The sequence below is a fragment of the Lentinus tigrinus genome (genome assembly GCF_003813185.1).
Source record: "Lentinus tigrinus ALCF2SS1-7 unplaced genomic scaffold L226scaffold_23, whole genome shotgun sequence".
NCBI classification, from domain to species: Eukaryota; Fungi; Basidiomycota; class Agaricomycetes; order Polyporales; family Polyporaceae; genus Lentinus; species Lentinus tigrinus.
The window spans coordinates 108527-132899 of record NW_027137932.1 but is presented as its reverse complement, the minus strand read 5'-3'; the positions used below and the strand labels follow the sequence as shown (position 1 = coordinate 132899).

General features: G+C 59.3%; 8 protein-coding genes across 8 annotated transcripts in view; 4 read left to right on the top strand and 4 right to left on the bottom strand.

The window, feature by feature from the left end:
- Positions 1-1159: 1159 nt before the first annotated feature.
- L226DRAFT_152901 (uncharacterized protein) lies at positions 1160-1707 on the bottom strand. Its single transcript, XM_067672460.1, has 2 exons — positions 1481-1707; positions 1160-1429 (listed from the first exon to the last, which is right to left on the bottom strand). Exons 1-2 carry the CDS (start codon positions 1614-1616, stop codon positions 1221-1223), a joined length of 345 nt encoding a protein of 114 aa, XP_067532944.1. The 5' UTR covers positions 1617-1707; the 3' UTR covers positions 1160-1220.
- Positions 1708-2563: 856 nt separating this feature from the next.
- On the top strand, positions 2564-4002 carry L226DRAFT_152849 (uncharacterized protein). Its single transcript, XM_067672457.1, has 3 exons — positions 2564-2763; positions 2820-2910; positions 2962-4002. Exons 1-3 carry the CDS (start codon positions 2747-2749, stop codon positions 3811-3813), a joined length of 960 nt encoding a protein of 319 aa, XP_067532943.1. The 5' UTR covers positions 2564-2746; the 3' UTR covers positions 3814-4002.
- A 20-nt stretch (positions 4003-4022) lies between these two features.
- L226DRAFT_152827 (uncharacterized protein) lies at positions 4023-4915 on the bottom strand. Its single transcript, XM_067672456.1, has one exon. The coding sequence runs from the start codon at positions 4694-4696 to the stop codon at positions 4232-4234; it is 465 nt and encodes a 154-aa protein (XP_067532942.1). The 5' UTR covers positions 4697-4915; the 3' UTR covers positions 4023-4231.
- L226DRAFT_152861 (uncharacterized protein) lies at positions 4877-5966 on the top strand. The gene has a single exon (XM_067672458.1). It carries the CDS (start codon positions 5135-5137, stop codon positions 5753-5755), a length of 621 nt encoding a protein of 206 aa, XP_067532941.1. The 5' UTR covers positions 4877-5134; the 3' UTR covers positions 5756-5966.
- A 2076-nt stretch (positions 5967-8042) lies between these two features.
- On the bottom strand, positions 8043-8684 carry L226DRAFT_537196 (uncharacterized protein). The gene is made up of 2 exons (XM_067681278.1): positions 8164-8684; positions 8043-8086 (listed from the first exon to the last, which is right to left on the bottom strand). The coding sequence occupies exon 1, from the start codon at positions 8661-8663 to the stop codon at positions 8373-8375; it is 291 nt and encodes a 96-aa protein (XP_067532940.1). The 5' UTR covers positions 8664-8684; the 3' UTR covers positions 8043-8086; positions 8164-8372.
- Positions 8685-10909: 2225 nt separating this feature from the next.
- L226DRAFT_573121 (uncharacterized protein) lies at positions 10910-13784 on the top strand (the record flags this gene model as incomplete). The annotated part of the gene is made up of 3 exons (XM_067684787.1): positions 10910-11003; positions 11062-11259; positions 11341-13784. 3 exons carry the CDS (start codon positions 10910-10912, stop codon positions 13782-13784), a joined length of 2736 nt encoding a protein of 911 aa, XP_067532939.1.
- A 2368-nt stretch (positions 13785-16152) lies between these two features.
- Positions 16153-20918, top strand: L226DRAFT_546928 (uncharacterized protein; the record flags this gene model as incomplete). Its single annotated transcript, XM_067682454.1, has 14 exons — positions 16153-16249; positions 16406-16488; positions 16645-16689; positions 17467-17901; positions 17973-18329; positions 18434-18591; positions 18651-18719; positions 18781-18940; positions 19029-19146; positions 19217-19449; positions 19550-19686; positions 19745-19768; positions 19848-20732; positions 20831-20918. 14 exons carry the CDS (start codon positions 16153-16155, stop codon positions 20916-20918), a joined length of 2889 nt encoding a protein of 962 aa, XP_067532938.1.
- Positions 20919-21928: 1010 nt separating this feature from the next.
- The window catches only part of L226DRAFT_511839 (uncharacterized protein), a gene marked incomplete at its 3' end in the record, with an annotated part of 5712 nt that continues 3267 nt past the window's right edge, over positions 21929-24373 (bottom strand). Inside the window, exon 3 of the mRNA XM_067678317.1 lies at positions 21929-22123. Coding sequence (XP_067532937.1) covers positions 21929-22123 — 195 coding nt within the window. The remainder of the gene's footprint in view (positions 22124-24373) is intronic.

The following is a 24373-nucleotide window of genomic DNA, read 5'->3' as shown; positions in this document are numbered from 1 at the left end:
GACTGTGAGGAAAGCACTGTCACTCTCGGATAACAAGCGCGATTGGAAGCATTATAGATACCCGGTACTAAGCAGCTCTGATCTTCCTTCGTTCCTTCGAGTTGTCATGTACAGCACGGACACGCAATCGTTGTCGTTTTCTTGTGACGAACGGCGGTGCTGCGTGCACGCCGGTCCTATAGCGAGTTCGAAGAACGCCTTAGGACCGTGACTCTCCCATACATAAGTTCCCATGAACATTGAGTTCAAGCACACTCACTGCTCACTGCAGACTCCCGGACTCCGGACTCCGGACTCAGTACTCAGGACTTAGGACTCAGGACCTGGGTTATTCCTGCCAGTGCCAGTGCCAGTGCCAGCGCCCTCTGGTCTGCGTTCGGCGTTCACTGAGGTTGAGGTTGAGGTTGAGGCCGGGAGCGAGTGGTTCACCGTTGCGGCCAGCGCTCAGCGCTCAGCTCCGACCACAACTGGCTGAGCCCGACAAGCACTCGAGCAACTAGTATAGTACATAGCACCAGCAGTTCGGTCGGCAGTTGGCGACCGACCAGTACTGAGTACATAGTTTGGGCGGCCCGGCGCGGCGACATGCTGCCCCGTCGAGTGACGAGTGACGAGTCTCGAGTCTCGGCTCTCGGCTCGGACTCCGCCTGGTCGCTGTCCCGCCCGAGGATCAGCTACATACAGTAACAGTGCAGACCCCTGTACATGTCACGGTGATCCTGACGAATGTTCACCAGGGAGGGGCGCGGGGGGGGGAGGACGTCTCCCCGGGTCCCAGATCACATTCCACATTCTAAGGCAAGGGAACGGGGCTCACCGGTCACGACTGACCGCTCTAGGGCGTGGAGGCTAGGAGGCGAGGAGGCGAGGAGGCTAGGCGAGGAGGCTAGGCGAGGAGGAGAGGTACGACGAGGACGAGGACGACATGATCGTCGATCGAGCTCACACGTATGTAGTCTCGACTCTCGACTCTCGCGCTGGGCCTGCGGAACCCACCCCCGCCCCCGCCCCCGCCCGCACGATGCCCCGCCCGACGGAGCAGACGGGGTCTACGGCGGCGGCGCGGCGCGGCGTGCTGGACGGGACGAGCCTCAGTAGGGCCGGGGCCGGGGCCTGAGGCCTGAGCCTGAGCTAGCGAAAGGAGGTAGGGGCGAGGGGCGGGGGTCGGGGTACGTCTCGATGGAGGAGGGGCCGCAGCACTGCGGGGTAGTTCGGACGATTTAGAGTCGGAAGTATATGGGGCTGGGCGGACGAGTGGTATACAACAACCCGGGATGAGTGAGGCGTTGAGCTTGAGGGTGTGCGCTGGTACTACTAACGGTCAACTTGACGGTGTGCTGATCGGTACTTACTGTAGTGTAGTACTTGACTGTTCCTACTTGAAGTTCGGATCCGTTCCAGTACTCGGGAGGGAAGCACTTCCATCCTACTACTCTAAACGTTAGTTTCTGCCCGACCGAGGTCATCTGGGCATCCTGACCATGAGGACATAGACGTCGGCGAAGTACTGCATCCACCCGAGCTCGGAAAGGTTGTCGTCGGAGTGGTGTCGCACGACCGGATTGGAGGAGACCGATTGGCTCTAGAAGGCGACTAGTTCGCGAAATTAGCAGCATAAATATGAAAAGCAACCGGTGTCGAGGGGGGACCTGGGACGGTCGCGGTCGCGGCCAGTGACTCGGAGACGGTCTCGAGTGTGGAGACCGGAGGCGAAACGCGATACCGTGACATAGACGCCGAGGCGTCGAACTTTGCTTCTTTCCGCCATGTGTGCTGCTCGTTGCCACGGCATGGCGTATAACCTCGAACTCGCTGCCTGGAATCCGCTTTCTGCGTAACCTTGTTCCCTCGACGCTTACTCGCAACTCCACAGGTGACCAGTAACCAGTGACGAGTGACCCAAGCGATCGACTGGTCTGGTCGTGCAGCAGCCAGCTGACTGGCGACAGGAAAAAGGTACGTCGGCTGTGGTAGGCTCTGCTCCCTCGGGACGCGGTTTGTGCAGGGCGAGGAGAGTTGCGAGTGCGCGGGTCGTGTGCCGACTATCTCGGGCTATATCTGGCACGGAGAGGCCTTGTGATGGATGCACATATGGGCACGCGCGTCGCGGTACGTGTATGGGATCCGCTCTGGTGCTGTTGGGTGGCGGTATTCGAGGAGAGCGTCCCCACGCGCGGCGTCCTTTGGGCTGGCGCGAAGGCCGAAGTTAGGATGGAGGGCACCGAGGATGGGATGTGTTTCGCAGGGGAGATACGTTGCACCCTCGGCTGCTGTCACTCTGCGCTTGGAACCAGTCGCGGGGCAGATTTGCAGGCGTCGTTGATGCAGGCGTCGTTGACAGCGCACGGCCGACGCTGCTCGAAGCCCGCCCGAGATTGAGCGGCGCGACGCTAGCACACGATCGCGGTGTCGCAATATGGAAGGTGGCATTCCATATCGGGCGATAGGCCAGTGGACGGTTCGCGTGGCAGGAGGCGACTCCAGGGCGGGCGGAGTGCATTCGTGTCGGTGTGGGATCCTCGGCGATGGAAGGAACGGGTCAGGCCACCCGTGATCGCCCTCGTAGCCACTCTCGTCTGCTCTCTCCCAAGTCTTATAATCCGTCATCTCCGCCCCGACGATCTCTTACTCTTCCATCTTCCGTCCGACGTCCAACTCCTCCCTAACCTTCCTTACTATCCAGCCCACCCGCTTTATAACCGACTCCTTCACCACCCAAACCCGTCCCCTCCTTCAGACGTCCAGCATGTTCCCCTACGAGCTGTCAGTCTTTCCTCTCTCCGCTGCCCGCTTACTTGATCGCTCATCCCTTCGTCCAGACACATGCCGCCCACGTCCACTCACGACGACTCGGACTCGGACTCCCTCTTCGACTCCTACATAGACTCCTCCAACTTTGACCAGTCTTTCGTGAGTCCACCTTCCATCCGTCCCTCATCGCCATCCCGCTCACTCTCCCAGTGCTCCAACTTCTCCTGCTGTGGTCAGAATCTCCCTGATCTCCACCACCTCCTCGACCACTTTGAGGAAGAGCATGTCCTCCCCCTCCCCAACGACGACCGCCCTCTCTACTCCAGTCCCGTTTACGCCCAACCCCGCCCCTCCGGCGCCCACGCCTCTTATATCATCAGCTATCCCCAACCCGACCCCCCGCTCCAACCTCTCTCCCATCCCATTCTCGGCCCACCGGGGGTCCTCCCTGATATCGACTTTCCCCGCATCCGCTCCATCCCCGAGCTCACCTACTCTCCCCATTCGGTCCCCTCCAGCGCCACCACTTCCTGCTACTCCTCCCCATCCCTTGGTGAGCCCCTCTGTCTGCCCCCTGCCCTCTTCTCCGTTCAGGCCCCGCGCCTCCGCACCCCTCCCCCACCACGCGACGACCAGGAGGGCACCCCGAAAGACCGCCGCCGCACTGTCGGCCCACAGCGGACAGCGAAGCACTGCCCTTCTGCACGCGTCGACCCCATCGCGCGCAGCCGCCCACTCGTCCGCACCCCCGAGCGCGCACCTCCGCCCTCGGTCTCGGTGCATAGGAGAAAGGACGGCCGCGAGAAGCAGTTCAAGTGTCCGGTGAGTGTCTCGTTCTCGTTCTCGTCTTCCATACCCCCGACCTCGCCTGCCCCTTATCCTCGCGTCCCGAGGCGCGCCCGTCCCATGCGTGCTCGCGCCTCGCGGGTACGCTGCTTCGCACTTCCACGCACACCGTCCTTCCCGCGCACGGCATCTGTGTGCATGCACGCCAGTGCGTCTCTCGCTCTGACGTCGTCTTCGTTCTCGGCCCCGAGTTCTAGACGCGAGATGCTATTATAGCAGGGCCGCTAGGGCGAGACGCGGTCTGATGGGATGGATACTCATGTGCATATCCACCTCCGTTCCCCCCGGCGTAGCAGGCTCGCGGGCATTAGCCTGCATTCCCGGACGCTTGGCGTGCGCTACAGGGCCACCGGGGTATGATGTGGGTGGTTGTACGCTCGATGTGCCTCCGGGGATGTGATTTTGTGTCTTGGTCTGGACTCTGTGGAGGTTCGAACATTCTACTGACGCGTTTGTTGGATGTTTCTCTCTCTCTCGGTTCATCTTCACCACCCGATACCCTCGATCCCACTTTGCCTTGTGTCGCCGCCACTTGTGCTATCATCAACGCGGACACTCGATTGCAATTTGCTACCGCCAAACTACACGCCCCACTAACCCCGCGCGCGCGAACATCGAAAATCAAAAATGGACCTCACTCCCGCGAACCGCGTACGCTTGGACGCCCCGTCCCGCAGCATCCTGGCTGTATGAAGGTACGTCGCTCCGTCCTCGTTCGTGCTTGCGGCGATGCTGATCGACGCTCCTCCGCCGATGTCATCAGTCGTACCTCAACCCCAACGGATTGAAGTACCATCTCGAAAAAGGGACGTGCACGAACGCGGACGCGCGTGCGCGGGGGCCGCTCCCGCCCCAGCCCCAGCCCCAAGAACACGCGCAAACACCCGCACCCCCAACGCCCGTCGTGCCGACACCCACATCCACACCCACACCCACACGGATGGAGGAGGCCTCCGCCCAGGTACAGATACAGACGAAGACGCCGGCGCTGCCGTCGGCGGTCAAGATCGACGTCATTGACGTCGACGTGCCCAGTCCCACCACCCCCAGTCTGAGGAGCGTCATTGATGTCGACGCGGAGGACTCTGACGCGGACCATGTCGAGGACGAGGACGAGGACGAGGACGAGGGCGAGGGCGAGGACGGGGATAAGGACGAAGGCGCAGCAGAGCGGCCGTAGAGTCTCAGCCTTGGTCTGGACACGGGGTACACTCGCGCCGTTAGCGCGGGCACGCTCCCGCTTCAGCGTTGGACGGTATTGGTTCTATCGGTTTTCGCGTTACTGCTTACTACTGCCTATCGCTGCTCTCCGTCGTCCTGGGACCCTTCGCGCCAGTCTCCGGTCGCGGGATTCCCGTCTCCGATCCTCCCTCTGCACCTGGGTCGCGGTCGCGGTCGTGGTCACGGATGGCGCCGTTGAACGTTGAGCATCGGACGTCGAGCTTCGCGTGTGTGCACGGACGGCGTGCGCGTTTACGTGTTGCCTGCCTGTCTCGCCTCTACTGCAGCCTGCCTGGTCACGGTCCACGGCTCAGCTATGCACCGTACACGTCTACACGTCTACACGCGTGCGTGTTCGTGTCGGCCCCTGCCGACGTCGAAACTTGACCTGGCGAGCTTCGGCTTCGGTAACTCCGCACACGCACGTACGTCGATCCACCGGGGCGTTTGGGGAACCTCCCTTTCCTCCCCCCCTCCCCCCCCTTCCCTTTCCTCCTGCGTTCGAAGAGGACGTGGACGTGGACGGCGGAACGTCTCCTCTCCTATCATCCCATCGTGTAGGCTGGAGTGCTGCGCTTGCTCGGTGCCGGGGCGGTCCTCCTCTCCCTTCTCTTCCCCTTCCTGCTCTGCCCCTTCCCTGTCTTTCCCTGTCATTCCCGTTCCTGCCTGTCCTCCCCGTGTACCACCTCGGTCGATCTTCACGACTCACAACACACAAAACGGCCCCATCCCTCATGGCCTCGCCTCACGGGTGCACTCGCCCATCCCCTACTCCGCCACCACTCCCCAGTTCCCAGCACTCAGCACCCCCCCAAACACGCACCACTCTCTCCGTCTCACATTACTCTCCCCGTCTCACATCGCTCTCCCGCAAGCTGTGGCAACCTTCGTGCCCTCCTCGCCCGAGGCTGCGACGTACGTACGTGTCAGGCTGTGAGCGGAACGGACAAGAGAACGAGAAACGATCTGTGTTCGTCAGGATCGGTACTGTATACTGTATACTGTATTGTACATGTACATAGTTGTATTTTTTTTTCCTGGGCTCCCTCGACACCGTACCGTACCGTCTGTGCTGTGCTGTGTCGTGTCGTGTCGTGTCAAACAATATGTAGCATTAGCGTTCGCAGTAATTAGTCGAGCAGTGAAGAGTACAGAGCTTAAATGTTCAAGAGAAAGAACGGTGTTCCTTCTGTTCGCACCTTGGTGACACCCCTCCCGGGCCCGAGTCCTGCCATTAAATCATTGCTGATAACGTTCTGTGCGTAGGCTCGGTTTACCTGCCCAGTGCGTGCCTGTAAACCCACGAGTGACGATAATGGGAAGAGCGCGTGCAGGGCGGGACAGCACGACGGGGCTAATTAGGATTTAGGCCCGGGATGTCTACAGGAGCGGCTCGGAATCGGGAGCCGCGGCCATGGACTCGGACGTGGCGCAGATAACGATCTGTGTCAGTGTGTCTGTGCTGCGTTACGCTGTGTACTCGAGTACTGTCTCCGTGAGCTTACGGTTCTGGACCGGCCAGGCGTGTCGTGCCCGGAGGTGCATTGAACTTGAACGTGTGCAACGGGCTCGCGCAGCCTAGGTGTTAGTAAGTACCGTACATACTGCATACTTGCACGCGAACGTGCCCGTCTGGCAGAGTCCAGACTCGATCGGCCTACTAGTGAGAGAAGCTAGCTTCCTGTGGTCGTTGGTACGGAATGCAGATTGGGGGAGCCTGTGAGACCGCTCGACTCGGAGGAAACGTCGCTAGGTGTCGATCCTCAAAGGTCTACCGTCCCAGGCCTCACCATGTCGTGCGAGGCTGGGCTAACAGTCAAGGATGCCCCGGGAGAGTGCTCTAGAGCTATACAGAATCCAGACAGAGTACAGCACGGCGTACGGGTGTCTCCGTCGTTTTCGGAGCACTGGCAGGTCCAGACCGCTCTGACGTGGCTCTACGAATCACGCGCACGATCGACCAGGCTAGGGATACGGAGGTGAGTCGAACGTCGAACGTCGAACGTTGAACTGGCCGCAGCGTTGACGTTGAGTACTATAGGAGATAAAAACGAGTCCGAGACTCCGAGTCAGACCTGCCCGCATCATCTACATATCATCTACAGTGCTTACTTTCCGTGGACGAGCCAAGTTACCGCTCCACAGCCACTGGCACTCTCCCGGGGGCCGCACGATCAGGTCCCAGGTCCGGGAGCGGTCTCTCGATCGGTCGGCACTGGGGAGGAAGGGAGGAAGGGAGGAAGAGCGGGAGAGCTGAAGAGGAAGTCCCAAATAGGGGACGTCGGGCAACCCGACAGGCACGGCGCCACGTTTTCTGGGGTTACGATTAGTGGAAAGTTTCGCGCTGGGCCGCAGCGCTAGCTTGGCGCGGGTTATAGTACCGATTTGGCGGTCCCGACGGCACTCCAGTGGTGTATGTCCGTTTGTCTAGACTGTGACGATCGACTTGGACTCTGTGCGGCACACGACCAAGTTGAGCTTGAGCTTGAGCTTGAGGAGGTGCCATTTTTTTGTGAGGAGGTCCAAGCTGGCGCTAGTACTGGTGGGTGGGGAGGAGGAAAGGGAGGAAGGACGGACCCGACCTACTACCACACAGATGATCGTGTTTTGCGACCGCGAGCTGCACAGTGCAGAGTCCGGAACAGCAACTTGCGAGAAACGAGGCTCAAGCGCAGGCGGTGCGGGCGAACCTGGAGGCTGGAGACTTGCGGCGTTTGTGGCCGTGGGTGGGTGCCTAAACGTTCAACCGCCGCGTTGTCAAGACTCGAGGCTCAGGACGAATAATTGCGTTATGCGTTACTTGGCCACACCACGCGCATCACGCACGTGCACGGGTTGCAGGGACGTGCACGGCTGTTGCTGTTGCTGTTGCGCCGCCGCACAATGTTGAATGGTGGGTTACAACTTACGGATATGTATGTAGTATTGAAGTCTATAGGTATATAGCCGATGATGCGACGTCGGACTCGGATGTTGGTTGACAGCCGTTTTCATATCGATAGGCCCTTTTCGAATAATTTATATGGATAGTGCGGATCACGAAATGTCAGTTCCGCTCGCTGGCGAGCCTACGCGATGGCTGCCCATCATCCGCCGCAGCGTCAGTTTCGTGGACCGCCAGAGTCCGCCACAACCGACAATCAGCACATTATTTTTGGAAGGGCCTATCGATATGAAAACGGCTGGAACGAATGACGGGATGCATCATGCATGCTCCGGAGACTGGAGTCCGCATCGAACTGTCGAGCGATGGTGAAGTGAAGTGAAGGTGCGTCTCATGAGTCATGATCATGCCATGTCTATACATCTCAAATTTCAATATTAATGAACTGTATCCTTCTGAAGCCTGAAGCAGGATACTGGGAGCTGAAACGGTGGCAACTGCGACGATGAGACGAGACACGCAGGCGGCAGGTCATGCGCATCTCGAGCGACGGCGTTTGGGTCATGATGGAGGAGAGGAGACGGTGGACACTGGACACTGGACCCACAACACTCGCTAAGGCGTGGAGACTGGAGTTGCCAGAATCCAGATGACAGAGGAACGGACGCCATCAATGCGACGGAGGCTTCGCGCGCTTACCGAGCGCCCTTGTCGCCGTTCGGCGGGCGGGGCGGGCACATGGATGATGGTGCAGAGGCGTCGGCGCGTCGCTGTTGGAGAATTGGAGAATTGGAGCGATGCGGGCCAGGCGAGAGGGATGCTTGATCGGCGACCTGGAGTTGGCACTGGGAATGGCGCGCGACGGACCGGGAGGTGGCAATGAAGCGGGGGTGTCACTGTCGAGGTGGCTCGCGGTGTCGTCGACGGTGGACTTTGCAGCGCTGTGACCTGTCGACGACATGGATGATGGAAGCATGGAGCCAGGAACCAGGAGCCAGGAGCCAGAGAGTGCAAAGTTCATGCATCATGCTCAAGCTCAAGGCGTTCCGACCCGGGAGCGGGGGGTCCGAGTGCGAGTGCGAGTCCGACGTCGTTGACGTTGATGTTGACCACATGAGTAAGTAAGTAAAAGCAAGTGCTTATGTAGCCAAGTAAGTATATAAGTGATGACCAGTAGAAGGGTGCGATGGAACGATGGCGTGCGCGATTGGCAGGAGAGAAGGGTGTGATTGGATTGATTTAGAGTTCCGCGCAGCGCAGCACAGGGCTCGCCTCTGTCTCCGAGTCCGAGTCCGAGTCCGAGTCCGAGTCCGAGCCCGGGAGAATCACCAGCTACTGCGACCACGGTCCCACTGGTCACCAGACCGTGAGGCTGCTGCAGTACTGTGCGCTGCGGACGACATGCATGACCATGGAACGCGACCCGTTAGAAAGCCTGCAAGTCGCGAATGTATGTTCCGACGGGATTCCGCCTGCAATGTGCATCATCATCAGCGCATTGCCTTACTATAATGCATATACGCATGCGCATGCATCAAGCACCGTGCATCGTGGAGGAGAGATATATCAGTACTGTCATCGACACATCTTCTCAGGTCGCCACTTGGATAGGTACGGTATCATCACCTCATATCAGCGGCCGTCAGACGTGAGTTTCCGAGTGGGCGCGGTGTTGCAGTAGTCAATCAGCACGCCGCGCGCACATGGCACATGCTGGGGTGTGCCCGGGAGGTGGAGAGGTTGTGCGGCATGACGCGCGACGAGGAGCGGCTACTGCATGCATAGATACTTAACTTAGGCTATCGCAAGCTGACGGTGGAGGGTGGCGGCGCATGTACTTATGGAGGTGGGCAGATCAGGTGGAGGGCCAGCCTCTAGGCTGGAGCCATTATTATTGGCGGGGTGGATCGTCGACGTCGGAAGCGACGCCAGCGGAGGTTGCAGCCGTGGCTGGGTGTCAGATTAGGACTCGGACTCGGACTCACATACGCAGGGCCCGGGGGGTCGAGAGCCTCGAGAGAGCCCTTGCAAAAGGTACGCGTGCTGGTCATGGGTGTGCGTGGAGGTCTGACTGCCTGGGCATGGGCGGGACGTATAGCAAAAGGAGGTCAGGAGGGTCTTGGGTGGCGGTTGTAACGTACAAGAGAGGTCCCGAGGGAACGACGAGCAAAGCTGCCTGAAGCTCTTTCCGCAGCGAGAGGGCCGCGATCGCGGACGATGATTGGACGAGGGGCGTCCGGAGGTACGAACCTATACGGGCGGGGCGGCGCTTGATGCGCTAGCGGTTGTCCTACACAACGTTCAGCCTACGAGAGTAGAACAGGGTCGGGCACGCTAAGTTGGTAACTATAGACAGAGAGGAGTCACGGAAAGAAGATGGAACGCAAAAAAGGGAGCAAGGCCATGGAATGCCCCGCGGTGCATGCGCAAAGGGGACGCGGAAGGAGCGTTTGTCCGGTGCTGCGAAGGTTATGTATGTTTCGCTGATGTTTCGCAACAAGACGGATTGGCCAACAGAGTTTGGGGATTTGTTCCGGCAGGCACGCGCGGACGGACAAGACGTGGCGTGTGTCGGGAATTGTTGGGATCGAGGGAGACTTGGGGGAGGTCATGGGTGTGGATGTGCGAGGAGAGGCAAGAGCTAAAGGGAACGAGGACGCGCATGTGACATTCTGAGCGGTGGTGAGGACGTCGGGGGCAGCCGGGGACGGCGTCCGGATAAATGCCATCGGGTGGCCATGCCCGGAAAAGGCAAGTCGCGGGCAGGGTGGCGGGTGGGCGGAGACCGGACCGCGTCGCGTGCTTGTCGCCCGTCGGCGTCTGCGCGAATCTGCGAGGGCCTGCGTCTGCCTGCCCGTCCTCAGTCTCTCTCCCGTCCCTCTTCATCACTCTCTCCCTCGACGCCTTCGCCCCCCTCCTCCCTCCTCCCTCCGCCTTACGACCCCGACCCCGCCCTCTGCGGCGCTCACGGCGGCTCCTTCCTCTCTGCCTCTTCCAACACCCATCCCTCTCGCTTATCCGGCACCGCAAGCCGGCTGTACCCTCTAGGCGGCCCTTCACGCATCGACGGCCTGTTCTGAACACGGTTCATCTCCCGGCAACCACTGTACATCTCTTGCTGGCCCCCTTTCTGCTACTCTCATCTCGCACTCGTTCATATCTGTACTACTACTACTGCTTTCCATCCTGGCGCTACTCCTCGATACCATGATCTCCCACTTCCCATCTCCCATCCTCTCCGTCGCGGCAGATGTCGTCAAGGACCTCGAGGGCGAGGACGCCTTGTTTGGCCTCTGGGCTCGTGCGTATCCCTCCCCTTTGCCATATCTCCTCCCATCGCTCAATTCTTTGTCCTCAAGTATTCACAAAGTGCAAAGAGTCTCTCAAGGACGGCCGTCGCCTCGAGAATATCTCTTGGCGCCTGTGGTATCGCGAGATGGCCTCTGCACAATTCTCGCCCTCCTCCTCTCCCGGCTCCCTTTCTCCATCGTTTTCAGAGAAGCGTAGTCCCTCACCAATCACTCCAATATCGGAGGACGGACTGGTGACCCCGCAAGGTATGCGCCTTCCCCGCATTCTCCTCCGATATATCCTCGCGGACTTAGCGGTCAAGTTTGCTGACAAAACCCGGTGGTTAGTCCCCTTGCCCCATCCATCACTCTCGCCCGCGAACGATATCGCGACGGCCTATTCCTGGCACGCCCAGCACTCCGCGACCACCGTCATGACTGCGGGCCGGCGACTAAGTACCGCCAGTGCGCCCATGGAACGAGCAAAGTCTCACAGTTCCGTCTGTGTCGGTAAAATGATCCTTGACATCCTACCCTGCAATCCGGATGTCGACGGTCAGATTCCGGCACGTCCCCCCACCGTGCCTCGCATCGTCCAGCCCCGGCCAGTGGTTGCGACCGTCCCAACTGTACAACTCCCCGCAACTCCCCCACCAACCAATGGCCTATCCTTTCCCCGCGTTGTGGTCGTCAATCCGACCCCGCATCCAACACCTCCCGCCACCCCCAGTATTTCCCACCCCCCGAACACTGCCGCTCAACCATCAACACATCTCCTACCGCCTCCTCCTGCGCGCTCGTTGGTGTCCTCTGCCCAGGTTGCCCCCTTGGCCGGGAGCGCCAAGCCCTCGTCGCCTCCGAAGGTGGCATCGCCCCTGCAGCACAAGCAGCCGGTGGCAGCTTCCTTGCTGACGTCGACGAAGCCAGTATCGCATGACTCTGGTCCGGCAGGACCATCGAAGTCGAAGCAATTCAACGATGACACGCTCAAGGCATCCGACCGACGGTTCTTCCTTCAGGACGCCGGGTCACCGTCCCCCGAGGCCGGCGACCGACCCACGCCAGAAGCGCCCTCGGAGAATGGCGACCAGGGCCAGGAACACGATGCCCACAGCCCGAGCAGCGGCACGTCAAGCCAGATGAAGTCGGAACTGACGGGTCACACTAGCGCCGTCGGCGGCGGCGCGAAGCGGCCCCGCGTCCTCCAGGTGCGGAGGAGCAAGGACCGACATGTGCCGGTGCGCCCCGCGTTCCAGCGCATGCAGTCGCACGGTGCGCGGCAGGCGTCGCAGAAGAAGGTCGCGCTCGCAGACGCGAAGAAGACGACGTTTAACATTGGCTCGGTTTCGTCGAACGGCTCTCGATCCGGGAAGTCGACCAAGGCCGATAAGGAGAAGGAGAAGGAGAAGGAGAAGGAGAAAGAGAAAGAGAAAGAGAAGAAGACCGAGCCGAGCAGGACGCGCCCCTCCAGCCCGACCGCCCTGGCGGCTGCGAAGCAACCGATCTCGCGGCCAAACACGAGTGCGAATGCGAACGCGAGCGCGAAACCGCATGCGAATCCGAACCCAACACCGAATCCGAACCCGACGACGAGCACGAACGGCGCCGGGCCGTCCCAGCAACGGCGCGGGATCGTCATCAGCACGTCGTCCGAGTACGAGACCGACTCGGACGACGACTCGGAGTGGGCGTCCGAGGATAGCGCGGAGGACCAGGAGAAGGCGCGGCTGAAGGCGAAGGCCGCCGAGGAGGCGCGGCGGCGCGAGGAGGAGGAGCAGCGCGAGCGCGACATGTTCGCCAAGGTGCCGAAACGGTCGTACTCGAACCTCAACCGCACAAAGTCGGGCCTGCTGTCGCAGCTGCTCAACCCGGACCCGAACCTGTTCCCGCCAAGCCATCCCTACCGCAGCAGCCATTCGACGCAGGATATGACCCAGCTTGCGCGTAAGGCCCATCCGCCGGTGCTCCCGACGAGTAGGAGCTCGGTCGCGGTGCCCCTCGCTGCGCAGGTCACGGTGCAGGCGCCAGCCCCGGCCCCGGTGCTCCCTGCCCCTGCGGATAGTAATAATGCTGCTACTGCTGCGAGGCAGGGCGCGTACCGCCCGCGGGGCCCGCCGAAGGAGATGGATCTGGAGGACACGGAGAGCGAGGAGGAGAACCCGGACGACACGATCCAGGTGTCGCACAGTCTCGCGCAGCAGAAACTCGCCGCGCTCGCGGGCCGGCGGCATTCCGACCACGGGCCTCAGAAGAAGCTGCACCAGCAGCAACAGCAGCCGTCGGGCCTCCACCAGCAGCGGCAGATGCACGAGGCCGGGGCAGGGGCGGGGATGGGGGGGCGCCCGCAACTGCCGAGCGTCGCGACGGCGCCGATACCGCTGAGCCACCCGTACAACCTGCCTGCGCCTGCGCCGCCGATGACGCCGCGGACGACGCGGCGGCAGATGCTGCAGACGGAGCTGTCCGAGAGCTTGCGGCGGAACCTGTTGTGGGAGCGGCAGGTGAGCAGGATCAATTTGACGGGGAGGAGAGGGGGGGTGCTGGGCGGCGGGCTGAGGCCGCTTACGACGATGAATGCGGACGGGCCTATGCCGCCGCCGCCACCACCACCAGCAGGGCAACAGCAGCAGCAGCAGTTTGCGCAGGGCCCGAGCCAGCAGCCGCCTCAACAACAGCACCAGCAGCAGGCGGCGCAACAGCAGAACGGAGGAGACGATAGGGAAGAACGGAGGCGACGCGCGATGGCGCGGAATCGGAGCTGGGCGGACGAGTATCATTACTCGGGATGGTGAGCGTGAACGCACGTGTGTGTCTGCGTGCGTGGACTGTCGCTGGACTTGCATCCGTGCATCGTGCATCCGTGCAATAATTTGCGGCGGGCGGTACCTGGCGTACGTACTTGGTGGGAATTTTGGTGCGCTCGCTGCGCTGCTCTTCTGCTTTGCGTTTTACCTTGCGTATTGTTCTTTTCGGTGTGTATGATTGTTTTAGCGTTTTTTCTTCTTTTCTTTTTTCTGTTCTGGTTCTGGTTTTTCCTTTTATGGTCCTCCTCTCGTGTACTATCATCGTGCTGTGCTCCGTCCCCTCCCCTTCCCCCACCCGGTTCGCTGTGCTGCGAGCAGTGGGGCTGAGGGCGGTCGGTCGTATCTCTCACTTTCATGCTCATCCGTCATCTGGTCTGCGTCATAGTCCATCGCCCATCGTCACACATAGTCGTACATCCATCCCATCCATTCCATCCTCATCCATCCACACACATATCCATAGTCACATCCATCATTCATCGCTCGGTACATCCTCACATCCTCATCCTCACATCCTCATCCACATCATCGTCCTCGTCCATATTATCGTCGTGAATCGTGCTCTTCCAAGCAACCGGTGCCCAGGGCCATAGTCATATGTCGTCGTCGTCGTATACGTACGCGGGTCCGCCTCCCGTCTTCGTCCCTCGTCTCTGGTCCCTCGTCTCTGGTCCCTCGTCTCTGGTCCCGGTCATCCATCGCATGCATGCATACGTATTACGCAGTCTCGGTCCATGGGATTATGGGGTTATGGGGTTATGGGGTTAATATGCAGGCCTCCGCCCTCGTCCCGTCTCCCTCCCTCCCTCCCTCCCCGCTGCCTTTGTACTACTACTTACCTTAATTGCCCGTCTTATTGCAATTGCATGTTGCATAGCTTTTTCTTTATGATGCATGGAGGGAGGTCTTTGGGAGTGCTAGCTTGGCGTGATAGTCGACGCTTGATACAGCTAGGTCTAGGGCCTAGTAGCATTTCCGAGTCTTCCGACAGTGCGATGTGGTGGCGATGTTATATCATCGCGAACTTCGTCATTGTCGCCGACCCGAGACAGGATCGCGTTCTCCGCGGCCGGGGGTCGGGCGGTGTCAGCGTCCTCCGACGCGAGCGCACTGCTCACGCGCATGTTTGGATCTGGGTGACGGCAGCATCTGCCAGTGCTGGAACTGTTGCTTGAGAGTTGAGACGTTCCATCGTGCATGACGATATAACCGTTCTAGGTGTGGTCGGTGTTCTGGCTCTCGATAGTCGTTCGAACTTTACTGCCAGTAGCTCACTCTGTGTATGCCAGTACTGTTCTGTGTTGACGGTGCCAGGTGGCTCGAATTAGACTAGTCAGCACGGTGACGTCATCTGTCGAATTGGTCAGTAAATCGTCTATCGGTGCATGGCCGTTGGGTGTCCTCAGACTGTACCGCAGTGCGACTGTGCTGCAGATCGCGGGGTGTCGGTGTCGGAGCGCAAATAGTACGAGTTTGATCTGTACATATGTGGTAACCTTACCGGACTCCGAGCGACTGCACCCGAAATTCGAAATGCTCTGCGTGCGGGAGTACTCGTCGGACTCGGGAGTACTTTGTCTTGTGTGCGGTGAGTGATTAGTAAGGTTTCTTCCACCGTACGCGTAAGTAGCTACTGTAACTGTATCCGGATATCTCAGTCGCTCTGGTGCGGGTATATTGCCCTCCGCCGCGAGTGCGCAGATGTCGCTGGAATGTATGTGTATCTGTGGCGCGCGACGTCCACCCTGCACTGCGGGAGGCTGTAAACTTACCTACTCATGTCCACGTTCACGATGGGTGAACGTAGGTAGGGTCTTCTGTACTTATCGCTCGGATATGAGTCCTCCTGAGCGGTTAACCCACTTGGTTCCCGAGCCTCGAGGAGGAAGGTTAGTATGAACTGAATGAAGAGAGATTCGGGCCCAGAAGGAATGCTTGTGCGTCGACGTGTTCGATAGCAAGCGCGATGACCACGTATACTCGACGTCAGTTCTCGAAAGACCTAGACGAGCGCAGCGCGAAGACGCGCAGCTGGTAGACAGCAGAGAAGCCGAGTCGAGTCGTCATCTTGTTGTCGGAGACGAAGATTGGGATGACTTGTGCCGGACCCGAGGCGTTTGTGGACGGGGATGACTAGGATGACTAGGGGCAGGAGGCGGGTGTGGGACGACAAATCCGCCAATCGCGGACTGCCGGGGAGTCTGCCGGCGTGTACGCGTCGCGTGTGTAAAGTCCTTTCTCGCTCTCCTCCCGCTCGCTTCCAAATCCTATTCTCTCCTTATTACCCCCTCCCTCCCCTCCGCTCTCATCTCAAGTCCCCGGTACTCCGACGCGATTCCACAGCTGCCCCCAGAGAATGTCGTCCCCCGAGGAGGACTACGACGATGGCTCCGTGCAGAACGCAAAGAAGCGCAGGATCCAGCGCGCCTGCGATATGTGCAGGCGCAAGAAGAGTACGTCGTCCCACTTTGCGCGCCCGCCCTACGAAATGGTCTGACGATACCCCCGCTGCCCGCAGTCCGATGTGAGTACTCGTCCGTTGTCTGTGCGATCCAGCAGTGTCCAGGCGAATGTGCGTTCACGCCCTATCCCCGTCCGTCCGTTCCCAGGCGATGGTGCCCAGATGCCCAACAACCGCTGCTCGAACTGTGTATCCTATAGGCTCGAGTGCACCTACATTGAGGCTGCCAAGGTGCGTCGTACCATGCTTCCAACCCTCCGTCCACCGTCCTCAGCTACCCCTAGAAGCGCGGCCCTCCCAAAGGGTACGTACAGGACATCGCCCTTCGCGCGCTACCCGCTGAGTAAACATTCCTCATATTACTCTCCAAATCCCAGTTACGTCGAGAGTCTCGAGACGCGATTGGAGAAGATGGAGAAACTGCTGAATAAGGTGCGTGTTCTCGACTCTCGCTCGTATTTCCGACTTTCCGGCCTACTTCTCGCGAGAGGCATGCCCGTACATGCGCTCTGGCTTATGTCCGATCCCGGGCTAACCTCAAATCCATCCCCTGCGTCATCCTCCATGTCCCTTCGTGAGCTCCGTGCTGCTTAGTGAGCGGAGAGGTCATTACTATGACTGTGTGGTTAAGGTCATTCCTCACGGACCGGTCAGAAGTGGGCTAGACGCGGTGGCGGATGGGATAAGCCAAGAATATTACTCGTGCAGCGCACGTTACGACAGTTCTATGAAAGGTGGGAAGACCTCGGTCGTCTGAACCGCTGCACGTTTTCCTGGCCCACTTGTAGGCATGGTGGCGTTTGAAGGTTCGGGAGACTACGGCGCCGCGTCTGGCAGGCCGCTCGTGTTTCTTTTGGGACTTGCCACCTAATAGAGCCCAGTATCGGACGCATGGACATGGACTCGGACAGTCACTGACACCAAACGCGAGCGAGCCGAAGCGCAGAAGCTCCCGAGGATCGCGTGTATCGCATATGTACTGCGCCCAGACATAGGGTGGACGGTCACAGCATGCGTTCCACGGCCGTTGTCGTTATGAGTGGGGATGCCGGACAAAACGTATCTTGTCGGCACTGCCGCTTAATATTACGGGGCTTGTGTCCGCAGGGCCTATCGGCAGAAGCCATCTCCTGCATGCCCTTGTACAAGCATAACCCCTCATCTTCCGACCGTCTATCCGCATACAGCCGCAGTCTAACTCTCTCCCAGCTATGTCCCAATGCCGACTTCACGAAAGAACTAGGCGGATCCTTCGACAAGGACACATGGATAGCGGAACGTAATGGCGAACCCTCTAGCTCAACGACGAGCAAATCTGCCTTTGGCATCCCTCCTGCGCCTTCACAACCGTCGATCGCGTCGCCACCCGCGCTCCCGACACCGGCATCTCAAATGGACTCGGACGACCTCGACCCGAGCGACGACGAGATCGTCGCCCAGCGGAATATCGTGCAGAGCCTGCGCAAGATGTCGATGAACCCCAGCTCGATGCGGTACCACGGCAAGTCGAGCAGCCTGCTCTTCATCCAGACGGCGATGGACCTCAAGCAAGAATACGCGGGCATCGAGCTCCCGAAGACGATCGACCCGGAGGCGCACCACACGCTGCTGCGGCGCCGGCAGCAGTACTGGAGCCTGCACCCAGTGAGGGTCTTCATTGAGGGCATCTTCACGTATGGTGAGAGGCGGCTGACGCATGCATCTGCGCCGCTCAGTGGTTGACCTCGAATGTTCAAGACGAGCACTCGCCGCACAAGGACTTCCCGCCGGCGGACCTGCTCGCGAAGCTCGTGGATCTGTACTTTACGAACATCAACGACTTTCTGCCGCTCCTGCACCGCCCGACGTTCGAGCAGGGCATCAAGGAGAATCTGCACCTCCACGACGAGGGCTTCGGCTCGACCGTCCTGCTCGTGTGCGCGAACGGGTCCCGTTTCACGGAGGACCCGCGTGTACTCCTGGATGATAACAAGATCCCCCAGTCCGCGGGCTGGAAGTGGTTCCAGCAGGTGCAGATGGTGCGCAAGTCGCTGCTCGCGCCCCCGCGGCTATACGACCTCCAAATTTACGCGGTGCGTGCCGTCGCTCGTGATTCTTGCAAATTGCTGCCGAGTCTGACGCTTTCTCATGCCTGCTTCTTCCTGGGAATGCAACTTGTCGCGTTGCGCGGCGTTAGCTCACTGCTGCGTTCTTGCAAGGTACGTCTGCGCCTCAGGCGTGCTGGACGATCATTGGCGTCGGCATCCGTATGGCCCAGGATGTCGGCGCGCACAGGAAGAAGGTCTATAGTGCGTCTCCCACGATCGAGGAGGAGTTGTGGAGGCGTGCGTTCTGGTATGTTCCTTGCTGCTGTGCTGACAAAGTAGCGGTTCGCTCAGCTCGCGATCCTGCAGGGTGCTTGTCGCCCTCGATCGGTCTACGAGTTTCGCTCTTGGACGGCCGTGTGCAATCCAGGACGAAGAGTAAGCTGTTATTTTTGCATATATTCACGCGAGCGGCCGGCTAACGCGGGCTCTCGGGCAGCTTTGACATCGACTTGCCCACAGAGTGCGACGACGAGTACTGGACGGCGAGCGATCCTGAGCTTGCGTTCAAGCAGCCGCCAGGGAAGCCGTCGAAGATAACGTTCTTCAACTGCTATGTGCGATTGCATCAGATCCTCGCCTTCGCGATGCGCACGATCGTGAGTCTTCGCGCTTCTGCTTCTGTGTGCCTTGCTTGGGGACACGGACGGACATTGCAGAATGCTGAATCTGCGTATATGCGTGCAGTATTCGATCAACAAGTCAAAGGCGTTGTTGGGCTTCGTCGGCCAGCAGTGGGAGCAGCACATCGTCGCCGAGCTCGACTCTGCGCTGAACAAGTGGATAGACTCCGTGCCTGACCACTGTACGTCGCCGCTATTGCGCTCTCTAGCGGTACTCCGCATCTCTAACCTGCATGGCCTGTGCCTCATTAGTGCGATGGGACCCCACACGGGAGAACCTCCTCTTCCTCAACCAGTCGGCGAACCTGTACGCGAATTACTACCAGCTGCAGATCGCCGTCCACAGACCGTTCATCCCGTCCCCGCGCAAGCCCTCTCCGCTGTCGTTCCCGTCCCTGGCCATCTGCACCAACGCCGCGCGGTCATGTATTCACGTCCTGGACCTGCAGTACAAGCGTGCCGGCATGCCGACGTACTCCAACCAGGCACGTTTCTCGTGATTCCTCCTGCCCTTCCCTTCCTTGCCCCGTGTTTCATACGTGCTTCATCGGCGGCGGCGGCTAACTATCATGAATGCCGTTACAGATGTCGTTGTTCACTGCCGGCATCGTGCTCCTGCTGAACATCTGGGGCGGGAAGCGGTCTGGGCTCTCGACGGACCCTGCGAAGGAGATGGCCGATGTGCACAAGTGCATGAAGATGCTCCGAGCGCTTGAGCCCCAGTGCGTGCTCCGCCTTCTCTCTTGTTCTCGCGCCGCTGACCTTACCTTCGGAACACAGTTGGCATACTGCGGGGCGGTTATGGTGCGTGACTCACTGGGCGTGATCCTGTGCGCACGTCCGATCCGGTATTGACGACGTCTCTCCTTCCTCTCTCTTACAGGGACATCTTGTACGAGCTCGCGTCTGTGGGCGACCTTCCGTTGCCACAGGCGTCCCCGGCCCCAAGTCACAAGCGCGAACGAGACAGCGACAGCCCGGTGTCGTCTGCGGCCTCGGTCGCGTCTGCGTCTGACTCGCCAGGCAGGCCTGCGCTGCCGGAGCATGCCATGCGCACGATAGCAGGCAAGAGCCGCGTGGCGAAGGAGGGCCCGTCGCTCGCCGCGTCGACCTTTGCCCAGCCCCTGCGTCCCATGTCCACGCTGCCCATGTCCGACTCGGAAAGAGCGTCATCGTCGTCGGCGACGTCCGCTGCAACCGCTGCTGCCTGCGCAACGCCGTCCTTTGCGCTCCCGGTGCACACGGACGAACTCGGGCGGCTGCCGCTCCATCCAGGGTTCAATGTGTCGTACAGCATGCCGAACTGGGGCCATTCACAGCCGCCGCCACCACCACCCCCACCGCAACACACCGTCGTCGCGCCCCCACAGGCGACGTCTGCGGTCCCTGACGCGGCGCGCGCCCCAGACATGACCAACGCACAGTTCGACGCGCGCCTGATGGCGATGTACAACCTCCAGGGGGCCGGGTTCGGGGATATGTTCAACGCTGCTGGTGGTGCTGCTGCTGCGTCGACGATGCCCACGGAGCCGTCTGCGTTTGCGCCGCCGCTAACGGCGCCGCTCCCGCCTAACTTGCAGGCTATGGCGGCGGCGGCGGCGGCGGCTCGCGCGAGCGGGGGTGGGGCGGATGATGCGATGGATGCGACTGCGACGGGTGCGAGTGCGACTGCGGGTGTGAATACGGGGATGCCCCCTCTGACGTCTGAGGAGCTCGCGTTTGCGGATAACACGCTGGCGATGTGGTCGAATGCGCCGACGTCGTTCGAGTATGTCTTTTTCTTTTCAACTTGTCACGCGTTGTTTGTCTGTTTGAGTGCGAGGAGAGTGCTGACGTTGGGTTTGCTTTTGTGTTTTGTTTTGGCAGGTGGGACGACTGGGGGACGTATATCAACAACGTTAGCGGGATGCATAACCCCGGCGCGTCGGGACACCACCATCAAGGGTCGGGATGAACTGTGAAGGTGACGCTTGAGCGTGACTCGATGATGGTGCGCACGATTGTGTCTTTTCCTTGGTACACATTCATACTTACTCATTCTCATTGACATTCGCACATAGACACACTTCCAGGACACTGCCCCACTCGTTCCTGCTATCTAGTCTTGCCCGTGGACATGAATGAACTGTACTCGAGTACTGCCATCGCCCGTCGCCGTCGCCGCCGTTAGTCGTTAGTCGTAGTCGCTATCTGCTCGCATGTAGCTATAGAATACCGGTTTCTGGTTTCTGGTTTCTGGTTCCTGGTTTCATGTTTCCAGTCCCGAGCCTGGGTACGCTACCGTCTCGTGTTTCGGTTGTTTGAGAATTGCGAGGGGTTAAACTTACTAGTCCCCCTCGATCCTTTTCCTCCTGTGTCGATGTATCGCTCCCCGCTCCGTCGCTGTCGCTTGTGATTATAATATGTACTTTTACTTGATCGTCACGCGTCATCGTCCATCTATAAGGGACGTGGTCGTGGGAGGTGTGCGTTATGACAGGTCCTCCCCAAACTGCACATGGAGCGACAGACCTTTCGATGCGTGTCCGTGATCAGGGTAGGAAGGATGTTCGAGGCTGATGTGATCAGTGGTTACAGTAGGATGACCATTGGGAGAGCAGTATGAACAATTGGACCATACGGGACGGTCGCAGGGAAGCGACGATACGTGACTGCAACCATGCGCGGTAAGCGACATGTTTGGATGCCAGGCACATTGTACGTGTGGAGTTTCGGACGGCCTGTTACCGACTAGCGTCTTGCCATTGATGCTATCTCACTTGACCACTCTAGTTCACTACACACTTCCCGAGTCCATGAAGATACCTTCACCGAGCGACCAATGCGACAACTTTGAGAAATGGGAACTCGGGGTCGATAGGACGCGCGAGGAGGGCAGGAAGGTGCTTGTGGATTGACAAACGAAAACTTGGGTTGGAGGGGGACAGATCGCATATGTGGTGAGCGGGAGGACGGGCATCGCTTTTAGTGGTAGGGCATGCTATCTTCGGTGAGGGTCATGCTGCCACTGGTCTCAATCTCCTGCTGCGCCGCTTCCCCTTCCTCCGACGTGATCTCCACGAGCTCTCTCCCGTGAGGACCATAGACGACCCGCCACCAGCGCTGCCTCCTGATCCCCATTAGATGCCTCAGTTCGTCCCACCCCCATCCGACGGCTCCCTCGTCGACTTGCAATGCAGAGATGGAAGGTTCCAGGGGAGTGTCTTGCAATAGATACATGTTGGGTGCTGCGTCCGCTACGGATAGGTATCGCAGCCAAGGGAACGCGTGCGCCAGCAGGGGCGGCAGTGCATTCAGGGCTTTAACGCGATCGATCTCCTCCTGTCGGTCCCGTGCCACGTTCGCCTTCTTGTCCTGCGGAAGGTACCAGTATCGTGTCTCGTGCGGAACGAGGACTCGGAGACACTGCAATATCGGCACCGAGCGACTGAGGGCATGAAGGAGTTTGCTCTGGAGCGCTTGTTAAGATGGATACAGGCAGCAGAATTCAGCACTTACCACCCAGGAATAATCATGCCAGTCTACGCCATGTCGCCTATACAGTTGGATTTCGAAGGACCGGAGACGCGGAGCCGCGCGAGCCATATCACTCCAGAAGCCTGCCAGTGACTCGGAGGTCTGTTCAACCTGACCGGACAGCTCCATGCACATGTAAAGACCGACTGGAGATGTGTCCCGAAGGAGCTCGAGCAATCGTTGCTTCGGCGGCATGGCTCCGTCTTCGGTAGTGTACGGGTTCAGTCGGATTCGACCACCTATCTGGAGTTGGTCCACAGTGCGGAGGCGCTCGGAGAACCAGCGAACCTCGTCAAGCTCCCCGACCATCAGCCGGCCAAGAGAAGGCCACTTCGGACCCTCGACAATCATCCGTTCGACATCCTGCGAGCTGAGCGAGATGGTGAGAGTGGATAGGTTGGGGCAAAGATCCACCAGATCCAGGGTGGAGGTGGAGACTTCACGCAGATGTAGAATCCCGATCGATGGGAGCAAGGGTGTAGAAGGTAGGCTCGCAGCTCGAGGGAGACGTGATGTCGAATCAAGGAAGCATACCTTGAGGGTGCGGAGGCGGCGGAATGATGGAAGGATGGAGATGAGAGGTTGCAACGACTTGGCCTGATTGTCAAGTGGGAAGTCACCCTCATCATAATAGGATAGGTTGAGGTGAGTGAGCTTGTCGAGGGGCCAGGAGGAATCAAAGATAGAGAGGGTGGCATCCGCGATGACGAACAGGTCGAGCTTGACGATCCTGGTGAGCGATCGTATCGCAGACACAATCCGTGGATCACGTTCCATGCACGGATGAAATTTCTCGAAGTAGAGCTCGCGAATGTTGGATGCTTGAAGCAGGATGTCTCCGATGAGAGGCACCTGCGAGAAGTGTCGTCTGGAGTTGCCCCGTTGAAACGTATATTCCTGTATGATGAATTTCTCCAAAAATTTCGCTCGTTGAGTGCCGCGGAAATCCGACAGGAGATAGGCATGAAGTCGTCGTAATTCCTTAGGGCTCGTGCATACGATGTGTGAGGCAATCCGAGGTCCAGCGAGCTCGTACACTCGCTTGGAGGAAAGAGCGACATTCAGTGCATCTGCACCATGCAAGTGCGCGAAAATGGCGAGAAGCACGTCATAGTTGAGGGAGAGAAAGTCCTTCATGTGATCAATTGAGGGAGGACAGTCTGAGTGATGGTGCAAGTCGAAGACGAGGTAAGTAACAACCCGATAGACGCCTGCCTTACACTTCTAGAGTACACACGATCAAATCTCCGCTATTGAAGATTTGTTACAACCTGATGTTTACGCATTGCTTATCCGTGTACGAACGACATTAAAGTGCGAGAAACGCCAAAGCTTCTGAAGTAGTTGTGTGTGTAGTTTCCGAGTCTGTCATGATCTTGATCAGACGCTGAGCCTCTTCGCCTTCCTCTTCCTCTTCCGAGATAGCCACGAGTTCCTTCCCGTAAAGACCAATGACGATCCGCCACCAAGACTGCTTCTTGACAGAGTGTGTACGCCTCAGCTTATCCCATTTCGTAAGGACGTTGTCCTCTGCGCGAATGATGGACGTAGAAGGGTTGTCTACGAGCCTGCTGGCGTTTGGTGCTGTGTCTCCCAACGCCAAGTATCGCAGCGAGGGTAGTGCGCAAACTAGCTGATTCGGTAATGCAGCCAGTTTCTGCATGCGACTTGCCTCTCGCTCACGGGCCAATCTCAGTGCAACGTTCTGTTCCTCTGCGGCATCCCACGACCATATGGGTGGAATCTCCTCTTGGAAAACAAGTACCCGGAGACATAGCAGAGGCAATGACGGAAGTGCGACGGTGAGCTTGTCCTACCATCATTGCATCGTTGGTCAGCCACGGCGCGACCGGTAGAGGTAAGGGAAGGTAGTACTTACTAGCCAGGAATAGT